Source organism: Pogona vitticeps, chromosome 1 (assembly GCF_051106095.1).
Source record: "Pogona vitticeps strain Pit_001003342236 chromosome 1, PviZW2.1, whole genome shotgun sequence".
In the NCBI taxonomy this organism is placed as follows: domain Eukaryota; kingdom Metazoa; phylum Chordata; class Lepidosauria; order Squamata; family Agamidae; genus Pogona; species Pogona vitticeps.
The window spans coordinates 150,703,103-150,715,576 of record NC_135783.1 but is presented as its reverse complement, the minus strand read 5'-3'; the positions used below and the strand labels follow the sequence as shown (position 1 = coordinate 150,715,576).

Below are 12,474 nucleotides of genomic sequence, written 5' to 3'. Positions count from 1 at the left end.
AATATCATTGACATGAATTTTAATGTTGGCCTAGTACCCAACAGGCACCGCTGTATTCTTATGTAAGGTAAATACTTGACATGTGAACAATGTGAGGGCTATGGCTAGCTGGACTGGCCCTCTCCCTAATCAAACAGAAATCTCTCTCTCCTAACAAAGCTCCTATAATATTTGCTTAGAGGTGTGATAATCACATCATAGTCTCTTCACAATCAAAGTTCACATAATTTCCAAAATCAAAAGTTGCCTTTCCTGAACAGATCCGCTTCCTTTCTTGGGTGCTGCAATAACCTGGACAGTTCTGTGGATGACCTGGCTCAGAATTCGCACTGTGATCCAACTGCCCTGCCTTGCAACACTTCTATAAGCTAGAAAGAAATGGCTGCTGAAGTGAAGGACAGGGTCAATAAAACTATCCTGCCAGTCCCTACAGAGGCCTAGGGATGGATGTCTTCTGCAGGCACTTACATATAGGTGGACAGCATGTAGTCTGCCAGCTTCCTACAGACCTTGCTTCTTAGTGTAGTCCTAGACTCTCACAACTCCAACCCTCAATAAAAAAGGTAAAGGTTCCCCTTGACATTTTTAGTCCAGTCATGTCCGACTCTAGGGGGCGCTGCTCATCCCGTTTTTCAAGCCGTAGAGCCAGCACTTGTCCGAAGACAGTTTCCGCTGTCACGTGGCCAGCATGACTAGGGAACACCATTTTACCTTCTCACCGAGGTGGTACCTATTTATCTACTCTCATTTGCATGCTTTCGAACTGCTAGGTTGGCGAGGAGCTGGGACAAAGCAACAGGAGCTCACTCCGTCGAGTGGATTCTATCTTACGACTGCCGGCCTTCTGACCCTGCAGCACAGGCTTCTGAGGTTTAGTCCACAGTGCCCTCAATACCTTTAATTAAAAAGAAGGAAAAGTGTGTGTCTTGCTACCTCTTGAAAGCACGATACTCCTCTAAAAATCAGAGTACAAAGAATATTTGCTAAATCCCCCATTCTTGCAAGGAATTTTAAAGCTGGGAATCTTTACTGCCAACTGAGAATTGGGGGGGGGGGGGGAAGAGCTAACTCCAACATTGTTCAAGCACAAGAATACCTTAGAGGAGATACTTAGAGGAGAGCACCTAGATCCTCTGGCCATGGCTCTCTTCACAAGATAATGGGAGAACCTGAAGAGCAGAAGTTCCTGCTCAGGTGCATTCTCTACATCAGCACTAACCCAGGCACTTCACAGTTCCTGCTCTGTTATCCAGTGAAGAAAGTGACGGTGTGTCTGTATGTGTGCAAGTCTATGTACTCTCCCTAAGTATGTTCAGGAAACTCAGTATGCTACTGTCTGAGTAAAACTAAGTTCTTCACCATCTTGGCTGGAAGGGAGAAAAACCATAACACTCCTTATCTGTGCATGTGAGGAGAAGGCAAGTAAGCATATAATATCCCCGCCAAAACTAAATGCCTTGGAGCATTTGTTAAGCAGAAGGGAAATTTGGATCCTTTTTTATTGGGAGGGGGGGATAGAGGGAAAGCACATTTTTTTCACAACAGTACAGCCTGCAATAGGGCTTTGCAGGGAACCAGCCTCTGAGCCCAGTGAAGCTCCCCATCCTGGCACATAGGCGCTTCACCCTTTATCACACACTCTGGATGATATTTATGCATACAATTTTTTTAAAAAAAAAACAATGTGAAAAAGGTGTCAGCCTTTTAGCAGGCTGTCCAGTATATGTGTCCAGTTTGCACAGGGATGGCAAAGGATTCTTAGCTGAAGAATCAATCTGACTCATTCCAAGACTTGGGTGAGGCACAGAGTGCATATAGAAATGTGTACACCGGCAGGGCTCGGGGTTCATTTTGGAGAAATAAGACGAACAATAAATGGTGTATGCTTTAGAAAATGCAAATAGCTTAAAATGCATGTAGCTGGAAAATAAATAGAAGTATGCTTTGGTTAGGGGAAAAACCACACACGTTGGCAGAAATCTGCACAGATTTCCATGTAAGAAATAAAAACAGAACCTCACTACTGGATAAGAATAATAGATGAGATGATAACAGAGCAGGGATTTAGAACAATAGATATAAATCCTCACTTGGAAACTACGAGCTTTTCCTCCTTGCTTCTGAGATACTGAGAATTTACGATTTAATAAAAACAATCACTGGGTCATTAGCAAGCACTGTAATATCTCCACAGTTTTATGAAGTCATCAGAATACATATGTAGACATCTTACATTGTAGACCACCTCCTCCAATTCTCTTTTATCCCCCAGAAGAGAAAAAATAATCACAGATCTACCAGAGTGGTGGCTCAGTTGATTTTATTCTGTCAGAAAAAACTGCAGAACTACATAAATAGAAGTAAAATTTTGTTCTGCGAAAACTTTGCTTAGGCTTTGAGATGCTGAAGAAACCTTGCTATACATTTTCTTTTGTCCATGTTGCCATTTTTACACACCAGCTATCTGCTCAGCTGGCTAGATAGCTCAGTGGTTGGAACATCCAGCCACAAAGCCAGAGTTCAGGAGCTCCTGACCACAGGAATTGTGGTAAATCTGGAAGTATAGATGTCTATCATTACAACCCCCATAAACCAGTCCCTCCCTTTAAGGAGAGTCCAAACATGTAGGCAATGCTTCAGTCCCTATCAGCAAATAAGGTGCAGGCCTTTTGTAAAGTTAATGGCTCTTAATTGCCCATTCAAAATCAAATGGCCCTCAAGCACTGTTCCATCACAAGAGGGATAATTTGTAACAATACACAACCCCTGGGAAAATCCATTTCTTTCTCAGCCGATATCATTGTAGTTATCCTGGGGGGGGGGGGGCAACAAGGAATCTTGAGACAGATAGCAGATTATGTTGCACTCCCTGCTATGCAGACAGTTCTAGATCTTTGACCATGTGAGCCCTGGTTCCACTACATCCCTGCTCCTGGAATAAGAGCTAGCCCATGCAGCCTTGGCAAGCTGCATGGTCCCAAAGAGCCACAAGAAGGAGGAACCAGTAGATCATTTCTGAGAGCTTAATGTCTAAAATACTCCGGGGAAGGGCCATTGTACATCAGAATTAATTTGGTGGCATATAATTATTATCTGAACTTGTGCATTTTTAAATGCAGAAAGTTCCCCAAGATTCTAGTGTTATCTCCTCCATGGAAACTTAAATCATTGTTAAGGGAAAAAGAAGGCCCTTGTGCATGAACATGTTCTTCAAAAACCTCCATGGGTGTTAGATATTTACATACCTGAACAGGGAGTGTGTCCCTGTCCCACCTTTCTGTCACAGACTGAAAACTCATGAAATGTCTGTATGAGAGACGGGCACGAACTTTGCTTTGGGGGGGTTAACGCCAGTTCATACGTGCAGGAGCACTAGTGGTGCGCGTACCCTTCCCTCGCCTCCCCGGCCAATGATTCACTCACCTGTTGCACCACACCGCTCTCCTCTTCCTCTTCCGCTGGCTGTTCAACCCGTCCCCTGCAGAAGCACAGGTTGGCCTGTCGTGCCTCCTTGTCTGAGTGGGCGGTCGGCCAAGGAGGCGGGGGCAGGGGACTGGTCGGACCACTGAAGAGGGGAAGGAGCGGAGCGTGTGCTGGCTGGTGAGTGGGGGAAGGGGACATGTGACACCTGTGGTGCTGTCCGTATGAACCGGCATAAACCCTCGAACCGAGGTCTGTGCCCACCTCTAGTATATAGGTGCCATTGAGGACCAAGGGCAGCTCACAACAGTTAAAACTGTACAATGGTAACAGGTCAAATAAAAAAACTATACAAAACTATAATAAAACACAATAACTAAACGTTATTTAAAACATTTTAAGAAACATTTTAAAAAGGCCCAGTACTGCTGATTTCTTGAGCCAGCCTACACCACCAACCTGATATGGCAGATCAGAATGAAAGTGAAACGTGATACTTTTCCTACTCACTTTGGGATATCTCAAAGGACTCAAACTTCACCGGCTGTATGTAATTCACCAAGTTTGACATTTCCTCAGTAGCCATGGCTTCACTTCCAGCTGTCCCCTAGAAGAGATGCAGACTAAGGTCATTAGCAGCATCACCGTTAATGCCAAATACCTACAAAGCATTGCTAATCTCATAAAGGCATGCAAACAACTACAAGTTGTGACCAATTATGCTGTGGTGACTGGAATTACAAATGCAGCTAATGTGTTTTGTGAAGCAACTTTCTCTCAACAGAGAATTCTGGGTTGGCCTGTCCTCCTTTCTTGTCTGTCTCTGAGGCTTAGATTGTGAGTGTCTCCCATGCACAAAACAAAGGAAATTGTGGGTCTGGAAAATCCTGAGGGGTCGTAGAGGTAAGGGCAAAAGAATCCTAAAGGTCAAGGAGTGGGGAAAAAGCCACCCTGCTGAAGACTGAGCGTACTCCAGGCCACACAGAATAGCAATGGACTGTTGAAGACTGGAGTGGCAGAAGTGAGAAATGAATGACTGACTTCGAACAGGAGGCACTCAATTATAACACCCCTTATTTTCACCTCAGAAAAACAGGTACATGGACAATCGCACACCATTAATTTTAATCAAACACATACATCTCAGAGATTTAGTAATAAATGCTATGTTTCGCATGCAATCTGAGCAATGTCCTTGCATTCCAGCAGCAGTTCTACCATGTCGTGAATATTCCCTCCTTTCAACCAGCTCCTCAAAAGATATCCTCATTTGAAACCAGAAAGCCTTAGCTTCTGATTCATAAAACACTGCTCCAGGTAGAGAAAAAAATGGGCAAGAGACACAGTATATAATGAGACATGCCATGTGAAGAGTGGAGGCCACGGAGAAGCAAGGATTCCATATGCCTCTCAAAGAAGGTCATCTGAAGCTGCTCAGCTCCTCAGGAAATGTTGATAGCGCAGCCGTAAGTATCTGGAGCCCACGGCAGAACTTGCTTCCACATTGCCCACAAGATGGCAGTAGAATACCAAGCCACACAGGCCAATAGGCAAACATGCTTTCACCAAGTCATGCCAGGACAATTTGTACTTGAAAATGATTCATTCCTTACTTCCTCCATTGATGATTTTTTGCAGTCATCGTCATAATCATCATCATCATCACTCTCCATCTCCGCTTCCCCTGCAAGATTTTAATTGCGGGAAAAGAAAGAAAGAAAGCTCAGTGTAGATAACCCTGCCAAACATTCTCACATTTGGGCCATTACTGTGAGCAAAAATGGGTTTGCTTCAAATACAGTGATAGTATCACAGACAGGCTCATGGCGCTCTCTCGGGATTGAGGGCTATCTCTCAGAGCCTGTATCTGAGAGCTAAAAAGTAACGATGATCCTCTCCACCCATTTAAGGACAGCATCATTAGGGTGCCATTTATTCGCTCTTGTTCTGCCTGCTCATATAGGTATGAACTCAGTTGTAGAACAATAAAAAGGAAAGGAAAGAGGAAAGAGGAAAGGAAAGATGCCGAAACGAGAGGGAGCAGAGTTCATGGCCAGAAAATGTTCAAACATTGTGTCATTTACGGTCAGGAGGAACACCGGACACATGGAAATGCCCCTATTGCTTTGTGGTGTACTGCCACTTCTTTACTCTCTCCCAGACGCCTGGGTTTGTGTGCCTTGTGCACACATGTAGTGTGCTGCGTAGCAATAATCTGCTTCGGTGCCCATAGCACATGGCGTGGTTGCTAAGGAGCCCAGCAGATTCAGCCCCAGAAAATAGAGGAAGCCACAATCTGAAACCCTGGAGAGCTACTGCCAGTTAGTCTAGATGTCACTGAGCTGCAGGCCTGCTCCTGGACCTCATCCTGTGCCCTGAATGTTTTGGCCATGCCCTAGGCAGCAAACCATGGCTGCTGTGGACCTGCTGTGAGAAGGGAAAGGGGGACCAAGTGCACGGCTACCAGCTGCTATGTCCCCTTGCATTCATCCTCCTCAGGCCTAAGCAACTCCAGTCACACACAGAGGAGACAGCCTTTCTTGTGGCACTTTGAGGAAGATCATGGTGGATCTGCAGCCCTATAAGAAATGGCTGTCGAATCGTCTTCGCAGGAGAAGGATGGGCCCATTTCCATGCCAAAGAGAGATTTTCTTGAACAGATCCACTTCCTTTCTTGGGTGCTGTAATAGTTTGGACAGCTCTATGGATGACCTTGCTCAGAATTCGCACTGTGATTTTGACCATTCCTGGTCCTTGGCGAGCATGCTTGCATGGCTAACAGATGTCAAAGTACTGGACTGATAAAGCAAAAGCGTGCTGATTATATACTGCCCCGTAGCACTTAAAGGACTTTCTGGGTGGTTTAGAAGTTTTAATTATGCAGGCTACACATTGCCCTCCCCCCCGAAGCTGGGTACTCATTTTACCGACCTCGGAAGGATAGAAGGCTGAGTCAACCTTGAGCCGGCTCCCTGGGATTTGAACCCCAGGTCGTGAGCACAGTTTTGGCTGCAGTACAGCAGTTTAACCACTGCGCCACGAGGCTCCTGATAAATAAGTTCTCCTTCTGAGACTCCTCACAAGTGGAGTTACCAATTAGTTTGTGGGATTTGTGTTCTCTTGTGAGGACTCCTTTTAAATGTAAAAATTCCACAGGTCACTCTGGCAGCCTCCAGCTATATTCTAGGCAGAGTACAAACATGGCAACCTTCCATTCCAGACTTCAGATACTGGCTCTGCTTTTGGACTCTGGCTTCCTTTTCAGCCTTGGTGCATGAACTGACCCTGTGCTTCTACCTTTGGACTGTAAGTCTAGGACAGGGTGCTGCTAACTTGTAGCTGTTCTATTGCTGCACTTCAGAATCAGAACATGATCAGCCAGGTTGTTTCATGACTGGAGGCCAGGATCTAAGTGGATTTCTCAGCTATGCAGCAGTGTTGTGATCCAGGAGAAGAGAGCAACGTGTTAGTAGGTGCCACTGGTGTAATTGTTTGGAATGGGGAGCCAAGCATGAATTTACCCGAAGGGGTTATGCTCTACAAAAGGATTTGCTTGTCTATTCCCTTTGCAGTTGGGTGCCTTCTGTACTTTGCTGGGCCTGGTTTGCTGATAGGACCAACAGGGCTGGCTAGAAGGTGAAAATGAAGGAGGAGCAGCAGCAAGGGATGACTAACCCAGTGCCAGGCCTATAAAATGGGGATGATAACCATGGTGACACCCCACAGGACTCTTTTTCCATAAGTAAAGGGGAAGGAGAAGGAGGCAGCACACTACATGCTCTTGTCACCTGACAATATCTCCAACGAATGCCTGAATTTGAGGGGTCCTCAGAGCCAGGACTCTATGTGAATGGCAACCAAGCAAAGAGAGCAGGTGATATTCCTGGTTCTCCCTCCCGTGGTGCTTGGGCTTCCACAGCTACTTTGAAGCAGGCATTTGTAAAATATACAAATACACACACACACACACACACACACACACACACACACACACACACACACACACACACATATATCTGGCTTTGTAGACCCACCACTAGTGACAGCTCTACATAGCAGTAATGGCCATCCACTGCAGCTTGGCAATGTGAAACTGCCACCTCAATTTACCTACCGCTGAGGACACTGTGGCACCCGTGCTCATGGCAAGGCTGGTTCTGAGTAGAGTGATCATAATTCACCCAATTCCCTGCCAAAACTTTGTGGAGCAGAACAAGGTGATTCCACCTTTTTCTGACTTCCAACAGGCCCCCAATTATTCTGAGTCCAATTACGAAATGGCTTTTGAAAAAGGGTGATATATTATCAGTACTCAGCACATACTTTGCCTTCCTGATGGATGGTATCAAAAGGCTATGATTCATTCAGAAATAAGTCTTGGACAGAGGACCCAGTGAAGCAAAACATGACTAATGAACAGGCGCTTGGGGGGTGGGGATGCTCATCAGCGTGAAATCATTAGCAGCAAGTGGGGCTGTATCTAGAGAAGGACAATCACTGGCAGCCACTTCAGCCCATTTCCTCCCTAATCTATCTTGGTTTTAAATTTAGATTATAAACCAGTGGGCAGGGCTTGTTTTATTTCTACTCACTACTTACTCAAAGTAAAAATAAAACCACTCCAAACATTTTTTGGGGGAAAGGATCTTTTAAATTTCAAAAAGGCATGGGAGAGGCACCTGCATCTTGTTTAAAAGAAGGATGACAGCTGGCAGAGGCTTCCATGAATACCAATTTACCTTTTATCATTACACTTTTTTTAATGGAAGGCAACTTCCAATGATTGCCAATCTAGCTTTCAAAGTCTTACGGTGCCCATTCATTCTTTAAAAGCAGCACTTTAGTTCACTCCAGATGAACCAGATCACTATTAGTTGGTAAGAAGCCCATTTAAAAAGTTCTTCAAAACCAAAGAAAAACACAGTCACTTCTCCAGGTTGGGTTACTCATGTACAGGGATGGGAAAAACTCTCCTTAGATTCCCCATTCTTGTTGACACAGGCTGTCTTGACATGATGATATTCCTTGTGAAGGAATTTTAAAGCACTGAAATATTTCATGCCTCCAAGTAAATTCTAAAGGTCCCCATAATTTCTGCAACATGTCTAGTGTCCTTTCCCTTTGAGAAACAAACTATGGACATGCAGGCAGCAAACACAGGCAGACTGGCTGATTATTAAGAAAGGTGCCAACAACAACTTTTCTGATGGTTAAACTTCTGCAACAAAGCAAAAAAGTACATTTAAATTTCAGCAATTCATACAATTTGCACATCTTTGTGCAAAAACCCACAGGCAATTTAGTACAACAATGAGGGTTTTTTGTTTTTCTTTTTTGCACAAGCCACCGTGCTCACTAACACCAAGAATTCAGCGCCATGTCCATTCTGGCTGACCAGAAGAACAGGGCAGTTCCTCATCCTTGCCTATGAAGATGAGACAAGCAAGAATTTACACATCCATGCTCAGAAGATGCTCCGGCTGCTGACAGGGACCAGTTATAGGGACTATGTATATCACTCCCTTGCTACAGCAGCTTCATTGACTGCCAGTCTGTTTCTGGGCCCTATTCAAAGTACAGTACTGATTATGATCTCTGAGGCCCTATGTAATTTGGGACCAGGCTACCTGAAGGTTCGTATCTCCCCATAGGATCCCTCTCAGCTTCTAAGATCTTCAGGGGAAGCCCTTCTTGTAGTCCCACCTTCGCAGGCATATCTGGGTGGGAACGCCAAAGAGGGCCTTCTCTGTGCTGCTCCTAGGTTGTGGAATGCCCTTCCCCAGGAGGCTAGGTGGGCCCTCCTGCTTGCCCTCCCAGTGACACTTGAAGATCTTCTTTTTTTAAAGAAAGGTTTTTAACAATGGACTGGGCAGATTTCAATCTTGCGTGCCATATACCATTGTCACTTTATAAGTGCTTTTAATAGGTTTCATTGTGTTTTTAATAGTTTTAACAAATTGTTTTAATACTGCTGTATATTTGTTTTTTAGAACCCTACTTTATTGTGGTTTTAGTAGGTTTGTTATTTGACAACCTGTGAAGCCACCTTAATTGGGAGAAAGCTGGCACAGAAATCAAAATGAATGAATGAATAAAATGTTCACTCAGCACTGGTGAATGGATGTGCTGCTAGAAGCAGCTACTTGTCCTTTGGGGAATCCTCAGTTTGCTTCTCAGTTGGGACTGAAGCAATGCCAGGGGATGGCATGCAACATGTGGGGCACATATGCACTTACCAATACGAGGCTAATTGTGAACATATCCTGGGCTTGCCCACCATCACCCTTTACATCTGCTGTTTTCAGATTTTTTTTCCCCCAGCTGGCTAACTAAAATACAGAAAAGGCCCTTTTTTCCCTTCCTTTTTTGAAGGGGAGGGTTGAGGAAAGAAACCATGTGATTTGATCAAGGATTCGCAGAAGTATTCAAGCCGAAAGCCGAAAGCAACTAATCTTTCCAAGGCACGTAAACGAGATTACCCTTCTGTGGAGTTGGTGGGGTAGGGGTGGAGGGCGAGGTCTGGCAAAAACAAGCTTCAAACATAGAAACTGACATTGATTTTTTGTAGTCAGAGGGGCGGCTTCTGGTGTTGATGTTAAAAGGCAGCATTTCTTGACAATCTTTTGAAAGGGTGCTCAAAAGTGAGAATCTAAGGAAAATATTGGTATGCATCACATTAAAAGGAAGGATGCTGCTGTCATGGAAACAGACTGCGGGGGATTAGACACACCGGCATAAGGCAGACAGAAATCATAAAGCTTGCCTTCACTCTCTCACACAACACCAAAGTTCAGGCTGTGGTGAGCAATGGTGAGGGTTTGTATCCCGTATTTCCCTGCCTCAGATAGGTGGGGAACTGGCATCCTGCGTGCCGGATCCCCTCCCAAATGTTTCCTAGACTTTCCAAATCAGACTATATTCAAACTTTGTAATCTTTCTCATAAGAAAACTTTTTTTCAGGTTATAATGAAGGCAGACCATATTTAAATGTAATATTCCACTTTGATTTAGTACATAATGTGTGTAATATGCAAACACAGCAATATATGCATAATGCTTGCCATAAATGTTAGTGGTGTCTTCTACTTCAGCAACAGATGATAGAGCTTGGCAGTAACAATATTATCTATAATGTATTGTTTTTGGAAGACAGAGGGGAACAACAATGTTATTTTTTCAAGTAACATAATGACTGTTGATATACCTTTTTCCTGTGTACACAGCAATATTTATTCCTCATATTTTCTCATTTACTTTGAGGCACTAAAAATGTCTGTTTTTGGCATTTTGAGAAAAGTATTTTTTTTAAATTTATGAAAATAATTTCTCCCTCCTAAATAACAAGCAAAACTATACATAATGTAGTAAACAGCAGTTTTTGTAATGGCAACTGTAATGGATTATTGGGTGTGGATTCCAAATACACTGTGAAATAAATTATTTTTAAAATGTAGCTTTTGAATTTCTGGATGGCCTTTTCTTTATTAAAAAAACTACTACAAAGCCATTCAACAGAAGCTGGCAATGTACACTACCTACTGCCCAGTTATCATCTGGAGGAGAGTGGCTTTTTGTGATAAAGAAATTGAGTCTTCTAGACCAATATTACAGGCTTTTTCAGTAGATCAGGAATTGCTGTGATCATGAGGACTAGCAACTTGTGTTTGTAACATACACAGCCTGTTGTCCTAAGTACTCTGTGATTGGAATCCCGTTGCTTAGTGCAAGAAAATTTATAATATTCAATCAATTCGTAGCTGGCAAAGAAAAAGTCCCTGCTGTAATTCTTGGGTGGGCGTGGACGGACACACATGATGGGTTGGGGTATGAGTGAGCCCCCCCCCCCGCCAAATGTGGCAGGACTCTTTCTTTGCCAGCAAGGAAGAACAGAATGTTGCGAATTCTCTTACACTATGGAACAGGATTTCAGGCTGTACTGAAAAGCTAATGAAATTTACAACATGGTATCCTTCCCCCCCCCCAATCCCTGTGACAGAAAAGGTTTTGTGTGGCTTTTTGTGTGTGTGCCCCATAAACATTTTTTACCTGCTCCAGGAGAAGACGGCTCAAACCCGCTAGAGGCATCACTGCAGGTGTTTGAAGCCTGTTCAGAGAGTTTCTTCTTTGAGGTACCGTCTGCAGACTTATGAGACTTCTTTTTGTTTTTCACCAGGATTTTGTACATCAGGTCTGCTGGGCTTGGAAGAGGGACACCACGTTCAAGCTGGTGAGGAAGGAGAGATAGGTAGTAAGGATGCCCCTTTCAAATGCATTTCCCCCTACCATCACCCATGTTTGTAGCCATTGCCTCTTCCTCTCCTCTACTAAAATGAAGCCCACAACCACTTTCAAATGAAATACGGAACGACAATATCTATATATGTCCCAATGGTCTCTTCTGGAGAGACAATTCCCACATATTGTTCTTCTGATGTCTGCTCTAAGTGGAACTGCAGTGAACTTTCCACACTTTCAGAGGTATTTTCTCTATCCCATTGACTGTGTATACATCCTGATATTTTCTGTACACTTCTTTCTTTCTTTAACTGGCACAGTTTTGATGTGCTTAGAGAATTGTGGGCTAACTCAACCAGACCATACGGTTCAGAGTGGTATTATTATCACTTATTGGAACTATTATTCTAACTAATGTTTTTAGTAGCACTGAAACATTATTTTGGGTCCTAAAAATAATTTTTAAAAAGCTCATCAAAATAAGAGGGGAAAAAAGAAAATTATAGCCAGAATCCTACTGGTGTTTAGCTAAAGTATGTGTAATTCGTTGGGACTAACTGCGGCGAATTGATGAGGTGCCAGGGGACATGCTGGTTGTGTGCTTGGTCACACGTCCAAATGTTCAAATGTGCAAATGGCCGTGGCATCTCATCAAGTAACCACAATTAGCTGCAGCAAGTTATGTACACCTTACGTAAACACCTATTGGTGTTACCGGCCAACAGTACAATAACAGCTAAAATACTTTTCTAGCTACATACTAAAAAAATAAAAGAAAAACAGTAAAACAGCTAGAAAACAATACATAAATAAAAGAAT

The 12,474-nt window shown here is 43.6% G+C and overlaps 1 protein-coding gene across 1 annotated transcript in view; it reads right to left on the bottom strand.

Annotated features, from left to right (window-relative positions):
• PLCB1 (phospholipase C beta 1) overlaps positions 1–12,474 on the bottom strand; it is a 587,785-nt gene that overhangs the window by 118,221 nt on the left and 457,090 nt on the right. Inside the window, exons 14-16 of the mRNA XM_020809018.3 lie at positions 11,467–11,644; positions 5,034–5,104; positions 3,931–4,027 (exon numbers count right to left, since the gene is read on the bottom strand). Of these exons, the coding sequence (XP_020664677.3) occupies positions 3,931–4,027; positions 5,034–5,104; positions 11,467–11,644 (346 nt within the window). The remainder of the gene's footprint in view (positions 1–3,930; positions 4,028–5,033; positions 5,105–11,466; positions 11,645–12,474) is intronic.